This window comes from Scyliorhinus canicula, chromosome 10 (genome assembly GCF_902713615.1).
Source record: "Scyliorhinus canicula chromosome 10, sScyCan1.1, whole genome shotgun sequence".
In the NCBI taxonomy this organism is placed as follows: Eukaryota; Metazoa; Chordata; class Chondrichthyes; order Carcharhiniformes; family Scyliorhinidae; genus Scyliorhinus; species Scyliorhinus canicula.
Window position 1 is genome coordinate 21,905,284 of NC_052155.1, and position 16,585 is coordinate 21,921,868.

At 47.7% G+C, this 16,585-nt stretch overlaps 1 protein-coding gene across 1 annotated transcript in view; it reads right to left on the reverse strand.

Moving 5' to 3' along the window:
• vapal (VAMP (vesicle-associated membrane protein)-associated protein A, like) overlaps positions 1-7,184 on the reverse strand; it is a 116,060-nt gene extending 108,876 nt beyond the window's left edge. The window contains exon 1 of the mRNA XM_038808674.1: positions 7,005-7,184. Coding sequence (XP_038664602.1) covers positions 7,005-7,062 — 58 coding nt within the window. The 5' untranslated portion in view covers positions 7,063-7,184. The remainder of the gene's footprint in view (positions 1-7,004) is intronic.
• Between the last annotated feature and the right edge of the window lie 9,401 nt (positions 7,185-16,585).

Sequence of the window (16,585 nt, forward strand, 5' to 3'; positions counted from 1 at the left end):
CTGCCTGCCGAGCCTGTTCCGCAATTCACTCTGATCAGGACCGATCTTGAACTTCACCTCCACTTTTCCCCATATTCCTCTTTTCCCTGAGCATCCAAAAATTTGTCTCACTCTTAAACATATTCAATCACAGCGTCCATAACCTTTTTGGGTAGGGAATTTCAAAAATTCACAAAACAGTAAGTCAAGACATTTCTCATTACGGTTCTTAAACGATCAGCTCCTCATCCTGAAACTGTGCCTTTTTAAAATTCATTTATTGGTTGTGGGTGTCATTGGCTAGGCCAGCATTTATTGCCCATCCCTGGTTGCCCTTCAGAAGATGGTAGCGAGCTGCCTTCTTGAACCCCTGCAGTTCCTGAGGTGCAGGTATACCCACAGTGTTGTTCGGGAAGGAGTTCTCGGATTTTGACCCAGCGACAGTGAAGGAGCAGTGTAATATTTCCAAGTCAGGATGGTGAATGACTTAGAGGGGACCTCCAGGTGGTGGGGTTCCCAAGTATCTTCTACTCTTGTCCTTCTAGATCGGGGGTGGGCAAACTTTTCCGTGCAAGGGCCACATTCAGAAATTCACAATTTTAAAGGGCCGCATAGTATATTAATTAATAGTCCCGGTTGTAACCAATTAGCGTGCGGCATATACCTCAGCGCTTCCCCCGGCGGCATCCTGCCTTTAGCCATCTTTTTCTCTACTTTTCAAAAATGGCGCTTCACCCGGTTATGATTCTGAGCGCCTCATATAGAACATAGAACAGTACAGCACAGAACAGGCCCTTCGGCCCTCGATGTTGTGCCGAGCAATGATCACCCTACTCAAGTCAACGTATCCACCCTATACCAGTAACCCAACAGCCCCCCCATTAACCTTATAAAAAAAAGAACATTTTTTTTTTTTAATGACTTGATCTTGGTGGGCCGCATAAAGACCTTTGGCGGGCCGCATGCGGCCCGTAGTTTGCCCACCCCTGTTCAAGATGGTAGTGGTTGTGGGTTTAGAAGGTGCTGCCGAAGGAAACTTGGCGAGTTACTGCAGTGCATCTTGTAGATAGCACACACCACGCCTGCCATTGTTCTTCAGGGTGGAGGGATTGAATGTCTGTGCAAGGGGAGCAATCAAGCGGGTTACTTTGTCCTGGATAGTGTTGAGCTTCTCGAGTGTTGTTGGAACTGCACACATCCAGGCAAGTGGGAGAGCATTCCATGACACTCCTGACTTCTGCCTTGTAGATGGTAACTGGCTTTGAGAGGTCAGAAGTCGAGTTACTGAATAGGATTCCTAGCCTTTGACGTGCTCTGGTAGCCACATGGCTAGTCCAGTTCAGTTTCTGATCAACGGTGACCCCCTCACTACCTGCTGCGGTCCCAGTCTAGCAGTTTTCTTTTAGGACCCGACCAGCTTGGTCTGAGGTGATACTACCGGCCACTCTTGGTGATGGACATTAAGTGCCCCACCCAGAGTAGATTCTGGGCCCTTGCCACCCTCAGTGCTTCCTCAAAGTGGTGTTCAATATGGAATACTGATTAATCAGCTAATGGTGAACGGTACATGGTAGTCAGCAGGAGTTTTCCTTGCCCATGTTTAACCTGAAGCCAAGACTTCATGGGGTACAGAGTTGATTGTTGAGGACTCCCACAGCAACTCCCTCCCGACTATATGCCACTGTGCCGTCATCTCTGCTGAGTCAGTCCTGCCAGTGAGAAAGGATAAACCCAGGAATGGTAATAGTGGTGTCTGTAAATGATGGTTCTGCGAGTCCGACTATGACAGGCTTTTGCTTGACTAGTCAGTGAGACAACTCTCCCAACATTGTCACAAGCACTCAGATGTTAATAAGGAGGACTTTGCACGGTCGACGGGCTGGGTTTGCCATCGTAATTTCCAGTATCTCGGTCGGTGCCGTGATGATCTGTCCAGTTTCATTCCCTTTTGGTGTTATTGTAGTGGCTGAATACAACAGAGTGGCTTGCTAGGCCATTTCAGGGGGCATTTCAGAATCAACCACATTGCTGTGGGCTTGGAGTCACATGTAGGCCAGACAAGGTATCAGTGAACCGGATGTCAACAGTTTCATCGCTATCATTAGACTTTTAATTCTAGATATTTTACTGAGCTTAAATTCCATATTCTGCCGTGGTGTGATTCAAACCCGGGTCCCCAGATCATTATCCTGGGCCTCTGGATTACTCGTCCAGCGACAGTACCACCATGTCACCACCTCCCCAGATTTCCCAGCTGGGGCAACAGCCTCCCAGAACTGTTCCTGCTAAGTCCCTTCATAATCATGTATATTTCAATGAAATAGCTTCTTATTTTTCTAAACTCCAGAGAATCTAGACCTATTTCAGTCGGCCTCTCATCTAGGGCAACCCTTGTATTCCGGAGATGAATCCAATGAATGTTTACTGTACAGCCTCCAATGCAAACTTTGGTGTGCATTTGCATTTTTGCCTCTGCGTGGACGGCACAAACAAACAAATTATATGCCATCTTTAATGGCATTGCTTAGTCAGAAGATGTGCTACTCTAGAAAAAAAGATGTGGCGCATAAAAGCACTTATCAGGCCACTCATTATAGTGACTGACCAAGTCAAACTGCATCTGTTCCATGGCATTTTGCAACCAAAATTAATCTTCCTCTGAAAATTAAATCCTCCTCTGAAAATTCTCTAGCCATTACACATGTTATTTTACTGAAACTTTCCTCAACCTCTTGCTCTGTGGGCATGGATTCGAATCCCACCGCAGCAGCTGGTAGAATTTTAATTTAGTCTCAGTAATGGTAACCATGATAACGATCATCTGACTGACTGGTGTCCTTTAGGGAAGGAAATCTGCCATCCTTACTTGGTCTGGCCCACATGTTACTCCAGACCCTCAGCAATGCGGCTGACTCTTAACTGTCCTCAGTTCAAGGACAATCAGGGAAGGGCAACAAATACTGACCTTGCCAGTGACGCCCACATCCCATGAAAGAATAAAGAAAAATAATTCCCTTGTCCCTCACATGCGTGTCTAAATGCACTGATACTATTTGCTTCAACCACTTCCTGTGGTACTGAGAAAGTCAGCTCATGATTAATTTAAAACCACATTCATCTGATCTGCTCGATCAATTCTTGATTGTTTTAAAGCATATTTTGTAATGAAATATATAAAGCTAATTCCATAATCAGATTTCGATCCCTGCCGGAGGACCATAACAGCTTTTATCAAAACCACAAATGACATCCTGTGTGACTGTGACAAAGATAAACTATCCCACATCACCGTTCTCAACCTGCCTGCAGCCTTCGACACAATTTACCGCACCGTCCTCCTCCAAGGCCTCACCACTTTGTTCAACTGGTTGATATTGCTCTCACCTGAATCCTTTATCTAATTGTAGTTTAGTGATACTCTTCCTGCTCTCACACCATTAACTCTGATATAACCCAAGATCTTTCCTATGTACCTCTGCTAGTTCTCATCTGCATACTGATCTTCAGCAACATCTTCCAAAAGCAAAGCGTATGCTGACAACATCCAGTTCTACCTCACCACAACCTTTCCCTCTCCTCCCATGTTGCTAGATCAGACTGCTTATTCGTCATGCATTACTGAATGAGCAGAAATGTCCTTCAATTCAATATTGGGAAGACTGAAATCACATGGACTGCAGCCATTCTAGTTGTTCACTTCAACCTTCTCAAAAGGTAATTGAGGAGCGGCATCAAATACTGCCCTTGCCAGCGACCCTCAGATCCCACGAACAAATAATAAAGGACCCAAAGTTAATTCAATTGTTGCTTGATATCACATGGGAGTGAATGAAATTGAATGAACCCGGAATGCTGGGAACCTCAGGAGACGACCAAAATGGATCACGCATTCAGCATTTCTGGCTGAAGGTGGTTGAAAAGCCTGCACTAACAAGTTGTCAGCCACATTTATTGAAGATCGGGACATTTGTGGAGTCTCCTCTATCACACTGGCAAGGTAAAATTGCCACACAATATGATAAAGGATGGGACTTCATTTCCACACAAACTGTGCCATCAATCCAACCAATGCTATCATGGACAGGTGCATCTGCGACAGACAGGGTGAGAATAAGGACTTATGCCTCTTGTTGTTATCACAATCGGCCACAGGCAGTCTGCCATACATTGCTTGAAGAACTCAGCCAGATTGGTCGTAATGGTGCTACCAAGCCATTCTTGGTGATAGCATTGAACTTCCCCACTCAAGAACAATGTGCCCTTACGAGTCTCAGTACTTTTTCTAAGTTGTGTTCAACATCGGAAAGTACAAGCTTATAATTTGAGGGAGGATAGTTGGTGGTCATCAGCCCACTTTTGACTTGATGCAAAGAAACTTCTTTGGTTCCGAGTCAATACTGAGGATTCCCAGAGCAACTCCCTGCCAACAGCATACCAGTGCTGTCGGTGCGACAATAGTGATAATGCTATGGGGAAATCTGGGACGTAGGCTAAGGTATGCTTCTGTGAGTTTGAGCAGGCTGTTGTTTGTTTAAGCTGCAGAACAGCTCACCGTATTTTGACACCAGCCCCCAGGTGGTAGTAAGGAGGACTTTGCCGTTTCTCATATCGAGATCAGTGCTGGGAGTCCATACAGTTTTATTTTCCCCAACCTTTCTATTGTGGTTTGATAGAACTGAGTGGCTTGCGAGGCTATTTCAGTGCAGTTAAGAATCAATTGAATCGCAATGGGTCTGGAGTCACATGTAGGCCAGAGCAGCTAAGTATAAGAGATTTCCTACCCTATAGGACATTAGTCAACCGTGTGGCTTTTTTATAACAATACAGTTGTTTCACAATTACTGATTCTATCTTTTCATTCCACATTTATTAATTGAATTTGAATTCACCCAACTGATATAATGGGACTGAAATCATGCCTCTGGAGAATTACTCATCCAGTAGCATTAGCACCAGGCTACCACCCATTTAAAAGAGATATGATCATAAATAGGCGAGGAGAGCTGCAGCAAGGCAGTGCCAGACTCCAAAGTCCACCATTGATGGTGGTGGGGATGTGAAGTGTGGTAAGTTTTCTGTTCCTCATCATGGTGCAGAAGCTACGGTCAAATCAAGTTAAGTTGCACATTTGTGAGGGCGGGGAAAATTGGTACAAAATTGTTAACCTCTCTCAAACAGTATAAAACAAAATTGAAATTCCATCATTTGAAACTGAATTCTTTGTTTGAAAAATAAAACAGAAATAAAAGTCCCAAAACTTCGGCAAGCTAAAGATAGGACAATTTCACAACATAACAAGTTTCAGGAAACCAATACAAAAGTCTCACCAAATGAGAAGATAAAACACTTCTAAATTATTTCAGGTCCTGAATTAGAAAATAAAGTATAAATCTGTCAAGACCCTTCTGCAGTCTTTATCCGTTGTCTATTGAGACTGATTTTTCACCTTGCTAATATTCATGAGGCACTAAAAATCTTTTTACCAATAAACGCCACCTTAGTTTTCAACAAAGCACATTTGTCTGCAAGTAACTAGCATAAAAAGCACAAATTTAAACATCATCTGGAATCTGCAATGAACTGGAGCATAAATTACTTATTGGATCAGTTCTTTGGAATAAAGCCTAGCGAGAAAAGTGTAAAGATCATATCATGCTAGCGATCTTAAGAAACACAATCCACTTGGTGTCAAAGGGCAGAGATTGCAGCTCCGTCGTGGTTCCAACAGCCTCGTTGGCACTTTGGGTGGAGCTACTCAGTACTATACTGGAGATTCGAAGAGACTAGCAGGGCAATATCTTACTTGGGTAGCCAAAGATATCGTGGCACATCAAGTTACTCCTCCTCAACTAGCCATAGGCTAATTTTGGCATTTGGACTTGAAAATAAACTTAAGGGTATTTTTACACTGTCCTCACAAAACCTCCTGAATCTATGATGCACACTGTATCTAGCTTTAATGACCTTAATATATATTTTAAATCCATGTGACCAACAACTGCCCTCATTGTACACCTTCTGTAAAAATTCCCTAGTGGAAGACTACTGAAGAAAACCATACCAATTACCAATACTTTTAAGCCTCCTGATTATTATCCTTTGTCTCGACAAATTCAATAGATTTAGATAACCAAAGAAATGGGAAAATGACTAGAAATACGTAAAGCAAAATCAGAAACGTCCAGAATATCTGCCCCAATAACGCTGATATGTTCAGCAAAGGCTATGCCATTATATAGGGAAAGGAGATTATGTACTGAGCAAGTTACTTAATGTTATTTGTTACTTAAACATACAGTTGCTAAAGTTCAGCATAGATTGTTTTCCTCCCACTATCAATAGCAATTCTAAAGATTTGTTTCGAAATGAAGGTGAATATTTCTGCACGCTGAAGGGATGGTTATTGTTTGACACGGATCACCATTGCTGCACGCCTGAAGGATGCAGCTCGGATTCCCCTGTGCTGGCGGGGCGGTGGGGAGGGGGCGTCTCGCACCTCTCCTCGGCCCCCAAGAGCCCACCCTCCTCCTGGGCCTGCAATGGATTTTTTTTTAAATAAGGCCGGACGGCGGGGTCCACTCGGCGCAATGCCCCCCCACCCCCACGGGGACGGACTTGGGAGGAAAGCTGAAACATCCCCCCGAGTGGCAGAGAGCCGACCCTCCCCTCAGCCACCGAGCCCAGTCGCCGGCGCCGCAGCGACAATCCGAGGCTCCAGCCGCGGCCTGGTGTCAGCTACCAAAATGGCGGCTGCGCCCGTGCTTCCCGGGGGCCGAGGAGAGCCGGCGGCCGCCCCACACCCGCTCCGGTCCCGGCTGCAGACGTCCCCCCGCCGCTCCACCTCCCCGCGCCCCCCCTCCCAACAATCCGCGGAGACAGGGCGGCGGCCAGAGCCCGGGGCGGGCGGGCAGAGTGTGAGCAGCGGAGAGCGAGCGCCTGGGACACCTCACACACACACAGGCTTCAGAGTTCTATTCATTAATAAACTAGATATAGGAAGAGGTGTGCGAGCGTCAGTCAGTCACCTTTGAATTTGAGCTCGACGGGCGGATCGAGGATGAGGACTTGCTCCAGTCTGGCCATTGTCGGGCGGGAGGGGGGGTGGGGGCGGTGACACTCGGAGACTTTGCTGCCTGATGGCGCTTATTCGATCCTCTGGGGGGTTTTTTTCCCTTCCTCCACTCGCGCTCCTCCGCCTCACTCGGGCACTGCGGGACGTCAACGTGCGCGCAACCGACGCCGGGAGCGTGCGCGTACGCCAGGCGGTGGGCCGTGCGCACGCGTGAAGTCAGAGAGTGGGCGTGCCCCCCTCGCTCGTCCTTGTCCGCGACGGACATGTGCGCAACTCTGTCACTGGGGTGCGGTTGGGGGCGGAAGAGGGAGGCGGGCTGCGTCAATCTGTGCCGCAACACGAGGGGGAGCACTTCCTGAACATGCGCAGTCGCAGTTTCTGGTGTCGGGCTTTGACCAGATGCCGAAGGTTTCCAGCTGAGCATTGCTGAAAAAAGACGCATGCTGTCAAAGATTTTTCCTCTTGGACTCATCAGGTCAATCGGCAAGAATACTGAACGTAAAGGAAATAACAGTTGATACTGCAAGGAAGGGAATGCTGAAATCTCAATAATAATAAATGACAGAAAATGCTGGTCTGGCAGCACCTGTGCAGAGAGAAACGTTTCCCGACTGTATTACCCTCCTTTAGGGTTAACGAGAGGGAGAAATGTGATCAATTTTATACTGCATAAGAGCAGGTAGAGCAAAATAGAAGGTCAATGAAAGGTGTTTATTATGTAAAAGCAAAATACTGGTTGCATGGTGGTTAGCACTATGGTTCACGGCACCAGGATCCCAGGTTAGATTCCTGGCTTGGGTTACATGCGGATTCTACATGTTCTCCCCGTGTCTGCATGGGCTTTGTTCGGGTACTCCGTTTCCTCCCATAAGTCTCGAAAGACGTGCTGTTAGGTAATTTGGACATTCTGAATTCTCCCTCTGTGTACCCGAATGTGGCGACTAGGGGCTTTTCACAGTAACTTCATTGCAATATTAATGTAAGCATATTTGTGATAATAAAGATTATTATTATACTGCAGGTGCCAGAGATCGGAAATATAAACAGAAAACACTATAGACTCAGCAGGTCTCGCGACGTCTGGGGAGGGAGAAACAGAGTTGTTTTAAGACCAATATTACTTCTTTGGAAGAGTTCTCCCACTTTCACTTAAGTCCCGAAAGACATGCTTGTTAGGTGAACTGGACATTCTGAATTCTCCCTCAGTGTACCCAAACAGGCGCCGGAGTGTGGCAACTAGAGGATTTTCACAGTAACTTCATTGCCGTGTTCGTGTAAGCCTACTTATGACACTAATAAAGATTATTAGACTATTATTGTGACCATCCTTGGGTTTATTCACTCCTTAATCAACTGCAAAGTCTTGTGTCCATACTACCTATAATTTATCAACTGTTTCCTCTGAAAACAATACTTCTGATAATCTAGTAAATATTGAAGATATATAATCAGGAAATTTCAGCAAATGAGATCCCCAACATCTAATGAACCCAGAGGATAATTGTTGGAATATTTAGTTTAAGGATACAAAGTTTGTGCACCTTTTAAAACTACAAACAGTACCAGGAAATTAAACAAAGACATACTCAACTCACAGTCTCTCTCTCTTGTCACATCTTCATAAAGAAAGACTTGCATTTACATAGCACACTTCACAAAGTCCCAGAGTACTTTAACCAATGAAGTATGACTCTGAAGTACTTTGTTGGCGGGGAAAATACTCAACAGGTCAGGCAGCATCTGTGGAGTTCATGTTTTAGATTGATGGCCTTTTTTCAGAGCTCATACCGCATTCTACATCCACGGTATTTTGGTTTTGTATAATTACTTTTGAAGTGTGGTCATAGGGAACATGGCAGCTAATATGCACGCAGCAAATTCCCACAAGCCTTGCAAAAACCCAGACAGAACCGAAACCAGCAACCATCTGCATATTAATGAGCAATCCCCAGGAACAATTAGATACATTGAAACGATCGGGACCAAACCAGACTCCCCAGCGCAAGCGGGAGCCAGGACAAAGGAAGGCCAACGGACACATAGGAACCACCCAGCGATCAGGGAACAGCTCCAGTATTGGAGAAATCGATCCAAACGATTGGGACTTGGTCCAATTGATTGGGACCAGGTCCGGGGTCCACCCAAAAGGGCGCAAAACCCCTGGGGACTATAAAATAGAGTCCCCAAGTTCAATTCGTCCTTCTTGGCAGGGTCTCTCAGCAGCTCGAAACAACTCTTGACCGTGACTCTCAACAAGGAGAGACCTGCTTAGCAGCTGCACCAACCAAGTAAGTCTCCAGTCAACGCACGCTACGAAATAGGCGCTCCTAGCTACTAGTCCATACCAGCTTGAAGCCTGCAGCCTCAGAATCGAACGAAAGGCCATTGTTCCTCTGACCTGGTGGGCCATTTCCAAAGCTAAGTATAGGCCTTTTAGTGTTAGAGATAGTCTAGTAAGTAGAGCTTTATGCATGAGTAGTGATTGACTGTGGTATAATAAATGTGTTTTGATTTGAAACTTACTAACTGGTGTATTGAGTTATTGATCAGCACTTGACTTTGAACCTCATGGTGGCATCAGAAAGATACCTGGTGACTCTAGAGCAAAGGTTATTAAACAGAGCAATTAAGCAAAAGCACAATTAGCAACATTTACTGGCGAACTCTGACGGGACTCGACTTAGAAGTGCCCCCCCACCCCCCACTCCGAGAGAACCCAAAAATTTGAATTATAATCCAATTGGGAACAGAAATAACCACAAGTGTTCAAGCAGTTCTGATCAATCCTCCATAATTCGGAAGTGTGTTAATGCATGCGTACTAACAGGGATATAAGGTAAACCTGATAGATTTTGTTGCGAAAAACTGTCAGGAGTTTGTATTCCGGAAATTAGCGAAAGCGATACCCGTGTTTGCAGCACAGCTTTATTACCCCTTGTTCCAAATTTAAAGAAACTCAGATAGGAAAAATGGCAATGAAGGCAATGGAACGCCTTATGAACCCGCAGGAATTCGTAGTTGCAGCGACCAGCAGTAGAGTAGGACAGTGTCCCGTTTGGGAAGAAGAGATCAGAAATTACCTCAAAGGGAAGGGATGGCCCCTTTGGAGCGAGTTTTGTGGAAATGAGGAAACAGGTCCCGGGAGTATAGGACATACTTGGTGGGAGAACCTGACCGAAATCCATAAGAAGAGCTTAGGGAAAGCTCACAAGCCGATGGCAATCGTGTACTGTCTGGCACAATTGCGAGGCACAGAGGAGGTCGTTCGGAAGCTCCGCAAAGAGATAGATGAGAGGAATCGAATTAGTAAAGTCGATGCTAGTGAGATAGAGAAAGAGAATATAGAATTAAAAGGGAGGTTGGCAGCGAAAGACAGAGAGGTGGATGATGCCAAGAGGGCACACCAGTCTTGTCTGGCGCACCTGAGCACCTTCCAGACCCAATACAATAAGGCCTATCAGGACACACAACGTGCAGTCTTGGTAAGAGAAGAAACGGAACAACAGGTAGAGGCATTGCAAAAGCAGTGCTGCGATTTAAAAGCAGCACTACGAGCACTCCATGCTTCCACCATGGAAGAGAGATAAAGCTCAGTAGATCATGCAAAGTGCCGAAAGCAGATTGCAGAACTGCAGTCTCTGCTTTGAGTCCAAAATGGATTCCAAAGCACATTTGGATCCCAATTAAATGAGGAAAACGGCCCTGATTGGCAAGAATTAAATGAGACAGCGCATAGGTATGTACAGGGAACATGTGCGCAAGAAAAGCCTCAGAAGAGAAGAGCACCCCAACACCCACAGAGCAGATAGATCACACCCCTATGAATCCAGTAACTACCCACCGCACAGCCGCAGCAGACGGAGACGCGGAATTCCTTTACACGACCCCCTTAACCATGACCCAATTATGAGACGCGTGCGAAAAGATCACACCGTTCCTCCCCACCTCAGACCCCCACCAATTCCTTGCGAAAGTTAAGCAGCAGGCGACCATGTACGGCCTGGATGAGCGAGAGCAAGTAAAGCTCACAGTTTTGAGCCTAGACCCTTCCGTTGTAGCAGCCCTTCCCGACCCACAGAATGTAGGAGGAGGCACCCTTGCAGAGATGCACATGGCGATCAGATTGCACAGTACCGGGTCTTCTCGACAATTGACCTGAAATCCGCCTACCACTAGCTCCCCATCCGTAAATCAGACCGTCCCTACACTGCCTTCGAGGCGGACGGTCGACTGTATCAATTTCTTAGGGTTCCCTTTGGCGTCACCAACGGGGTCTCGGTATTTCAGCGAGAAATGGACCGAATGGTTGACCGGTACGGACTGCGGGCCACGTTTCCGTAATCCTGAGATCACTACCTTTGAGGTCCGACTTCTCAACTTTCTTCCAAACACTATATTCTGCTTATCGGACCTCATCCTTTTTTTACCTATGTTGTTTGTACCAGTGTACACCACGACCACTGGCCGTTCACCGTCCCCCTCCAGAATGTCCTGTAACCATTCCAAGACATCCTTCGCCCTAGAACCAGAGAGACAACATGCCATCCTGGAGTCTTGTTTGTGCCCACAGGAACACCTATCTATACCCCTTACAATTGAATCCCCATAACTATTGCATTCCCACACTTTTGTACTCCTTCCCCTGCAGCAGAACCAACGATGGTGCAACAAATTTGGCTGTTTCTGCTTTCCCCTCAGAAGCCATTCCCCTCAATAGTATCCAAAGCGGAATGGCCACAGGAGATTCCTGCATTGCCTGTCTGACGGCAGCAGACGTCTACTCAATGCATCTGCATTCACAATCTGTGTGCCCAGACGGTGCTCGGACGCATATTCATACACTGCCAACAAGAGGGCCCATCTCTGGATATGGGCTGGTGTGGTGGGCAGGATAGCCTTGCCCTTGCTTATGTCTGCGAAAACTGTGACCAAGCCTTCTTTCTCGATCTGCGCGTAGTTCTTCTCTGCTGTAACCAATGTTCTGGAGGCAAATGCATTTGGCCACTCTGTACTGTCGTTCATACAGTGTGACAACACGCCAATGCCATATGGTGAGGCATCGCATGTGATGACCAGTGATTTGGTGGGATCGTGGTGTGTCAGCAGGCCGGCAAAAGTTAGTTTGGTCATCACTTAGATAAACGCCTCTTCCCGTGGCGCTTTCCATGCCCATAGCTTTTTTCTTTAGCAGGGCATGCAGGGGGACGAGCAAGGTTGCGAGGCCAGGGATAAATTTTCCATAATAATTCACAAACCCCAGAAACAAGCGCAGCTCAGTCATGTTCGCTGGTGTGGGGGCCTGTTGGATCGCTCGCACCTTCTCTTTTACCGGGTGTAGTCCACGTGGTAGCCCAGGTAAATGACCTTCCTGGCGAGAAAAACGCTCTTCTCTCATTTGAGACGGATGCCCGACGTAGCACTTCGGCCCAGTTGCTCAGGTGTTCTCGCTCCATTGCACCAGTGACCAACACATCATCCAAATAGATCACCTATCACTACATATGGCAAACCCCGCAGAACCTTGTCCATGACCCACTGGGAAATGGCACAGGCCGACGATACTCCAAAGGGCGATCTTGTGTACTCGTAAAGGTATCTGTGTGTATTGTCTGGCCTCAGGCTCTAACTCCAGCTATAGATAGGCATGACTCATGTCAAGCTTCCTAAATGAAAGACCTCCAGCCAATTTTGCACACAAGTCCTCAATACGTGGCATCGGATATCTATTCTATCCAGTGACCCTATTTACTGTCAATTTACAGTTGCCACAAAGTCAAACAGTTTTGTCCAGTTTAAGGACGAGCACTACTGGTGCTGCCCAATCGGTGAATTTTACCAGCCGAATGATCCCGAGGCCTTCCAATCGGCTGAGCCCTTCCTCAACCTTCACCAGTAGTGCATTGAGGACCAGGTGGGTCCAGAAATATTTAGGCTGTGCTTCAGGGTCAACATGAATTCTTGTCATGGCTCCTTTGATTTTCCCCAGCCTGGTCTGAAAAACTTCAGGGTGTTTTCCCAAGACCTCATAGAGGCCTCCAGCACTCACTTGAAAACTCCACTGCCAATCTAGGCAAAGGCGATGTAGCCAATGGCAGCCGAGTAGGCTCGCGCCTTGTCCATTTACCACAGTCAATGCAGTCTTACAGGTTGCTGCCCATAAACCACTGGGGTCATTGAGGTCCCAGCTATGGTAAGTGGTTCCCTGTGTAGGTTGCCAGTCTTACCTCCGTATCACATAGTCAATTGTTGTATTCCTGTCTGATTTTTTTCAAACATTTGTTTATCTATGATGAAGGCTGCAGCTCCTGTGTCTAATTCCATTACGAGAGAGTCTCGAATGGCCATTTACTTGAACGGTGATCTGATAGAGGGCAATTTCACGTGCCACGTTGCAGTTCAGATGCATGCATTCATCATCGGGCTGTTCCAAGTTAAAAGTGCAGACTCTGGGACGATGCATACCTCAGGTGCAATGTCTGGTTTGTTGGCCGCCCTGTGACTTTTGCTCTCAGCTGTACGCCCCATATCATATGGGGTCTCCCTCCACGGATTCGGGGGACATATCAGGCCTAGTCAGTGTGGTCCTAGATCCGCAGCCCTGGCCTCGGTGGTATTCACTCCAAGGTGGGAGTTTGGGAATTCCTAATCTAGGGGCGTACGCTTCAATGAAGTTACTGTGGGAGGGGGTATGCCCGACACTATTCATTTCTATCCCTTAGAGTTCCTGTACTCCCTTCTACGCAAAATTGCTATGGCCTTCTTAAGGTCTAATAATGGCTCGGCCAGTAACTTTTGCCGGGACTTTCGTGGCAGCCATGGAGTGAGTGGTGGCATATTTGGTGTCTCCTGCTCAAGGTGGGTTTTATTGGTTCTTCCCCACCCGAGTGGGGTTTTTTTTGTTTGAGTGCAAAGGTGTGTGAGTGCTGAGGGAAGGTAATCATTCTCTGGTGATATTGGTACATGTGTCAGAGGATGAGAAGTGCCACGAGGAAGAGAGAGCAGCTGGAGCAGGGCAGTTTTCATGGTGCGCCACAGGTTAAGATAGCGGAGGGCAAGGGGGCAGTGCTGCCCGCCCAGTGGTCGACAGGGTAGTTGAAAATGAAATGAATGGGGGCAGTGGAGGCGACATAGGGGAGAAGTGGGGGGCTCGATGGAGGCTCCGTTAAGGGGGAACCATAGGTTTGTCCCGGGGAACATTGATGGGGGATTTCAGGGTTGGCACAGAGCGGGCATCAGACAGCTGAGGGACCTGTTTATTGATGGGAGGTTTGCGAGTCTGGGGGAGTTGGAGGAGAAATTTGGGCTCCCCCGGGGAACATGTTCAGGTATCTGCAGGTAAAGGCATTTGCTAGGCGGCAGGTGGAGGGATTCCCTTCGCTTCCCGCGAGGGGGGTGAGCGACAGGGTGCTTTCGGGGGTCTGGGTCGGAGAGGGGAAGATATTTGATATCTACAAGGTTATGCAGGAGGCGGAGGAGGCGTCAGTAGAGGAGCTGAAAGCTAAGTGGGAGGGGGAACTGGGGGAACAGATCGAAGACGGGACATGGGCTGATGCTCTGGAGAGGGTTAATTCTTCCTCCTCGTGTGCGCGGCTTAGCCTCATCCAATTCAAGGTGCTGCATAGGGCCCACATGACTGGGACGAGGATGAGTAGGTTCTTTGGGGGTGAAGACAGATGTGTCAGGTGCTCGGGGAGTCCAGCGAACCATGCCCATATGTTCTGGGCATGCCTGGCACTGGAGGAGTTCTGGAAGGGGGTGGCGAGAACGGTGTCGAGGGTGGTGGGATCCAGGGTCAAGCCAGGATGGGGACTCGCGATTTTTGGGGTTGGGGTGGAGCCGGGAGTGCAGGAGGCGAAAGAGGCCGGTGTGCTGGCCTTTGCGTCCCTAGTAGCTGGCGAAGGATTTTGCTACAATGGAAGGATGCGAGGCCCCCAAGTGTGGAGACCTGGATCAATGACATGGCGGGTTTCATTAAGCTAGAGAAGGTCAAATTCACCCTGAGAGGGTCGGTACAAGGGTTCTTTAGGCGGTGGCAACCTTTTCTCGACTTTCTGGCTCAACGATAGGGTACGGGGACAGTAGCAGCAGCAACCCGGGGGGGTGGGGGGGAGGGGGGAGGGAAAGGGGGGGGGACAATGACTATGTTTGTTTATTTAATTTTAATATATTTTTAAGTTCTTTTGTTGTTCATTGGGGTTGGGGGGTGGGGGGATGTGATACATGCGTCGATACAGTCTGGGGGTGTCACAGTTTTTATGGGTTATTTTGTTGCATTTCATTGTTTGTCGTTATGTTTTATATTTTCTGTAAAAATTTCCAATAAAAATTATATTAAAAAAAAAGAAAATGAAATGAAAGTCGTTTATTGCTACGAGTATGCTTCAATGAAATTACTGTGAAAAGCCCCTAGTCGCCACATTCCGGCGCCTGTTTGGGGAGGCTGTTACAGAGTTGGTTGGAGTTTTTGAATAACAAATTCCTAGCAGAGGAAAGAGGCCTCGGAAGACCTGGCTAAGGTGGTGGAGCCGCTCAGATCTACAACTGAGAGAGTGGGGCAGAGGCTGGAGGCTCTGGGTCTAGTGATTCAGAAAGTGGAGGAGATGGTGGGGGAGCATGAGGAGCAGGTGGCCTCATTGGAGGCGGAGCTAGGGATGGTTTTAGACAGCCTGAAGAGGCTGGGAGAGAGATTGGAGGACCTGGAGAATCACTCCAGAAGATAGAATTTTAGAATCGTGGGGATGCCTGAGGGCATCAAGGGAGTGGAGGGCAGCAAGTATGTGTGAGGATGCTGGAGCAATTGATGGAGGAGGGGGCTTTTGACCGGCCCCTCGAGGTGGATTGGGTGGGTAGGGTGCTGAGGAGGAGGCCGCAGATGGGGGAGCCGCCAAGGGCGATGGTGATGCGGCTGCACCGTTTCTTGGACATGGGTGAAGCAGACCAGGATGTGTACCTGGGAAGGGAGTGAGCTGAGGGTCTGACAGGACCTGGGTGTGGAGTTGGCGACGAGGAGTGCTGGGTTCATCCTGGTGAAGGTTGCTCTTTCAGGTTTGGGGTGTTGTACTCTGTCCACTTCTGGGTGACTCATCAGAAGCAGTTTTATTTTGACTCACCAGAGGAGGCGATGGACTTTGTGAGGGACCATGGACTGGGAGGAGTGTGAGAACACTGACCTTTGGAGAGGAGAGTGGTTGTACTGTGGTGCAGTGGTCAGCACTGCTGCCTCAGGGCGCTGAGGGTCCAGGTTCAATCCCGGCCCAAGGTCACTATTGTGGAGTTTACACATTCTCCCCATGTTTGCATGAGTCTCACCCCCACAATCCAAAAGATGTGCAGGGTAGGTGGATTGGCAGCGCTAAATTGCCCCTTAATTGGAAAACAAAATAATTGGATATTTTTAATTTTAAAAAAAAACCTTGGAGAGTAGCTTTATGTTTATGGCAGAGTGTTTGGGGTGGGTAGTTTGGGATGGGTTCCGATGAGGTGGCGGTGATGGTGAGTGCGCCTTTTGTTCTTCTTTGTTTGCTGGTAGGTAGG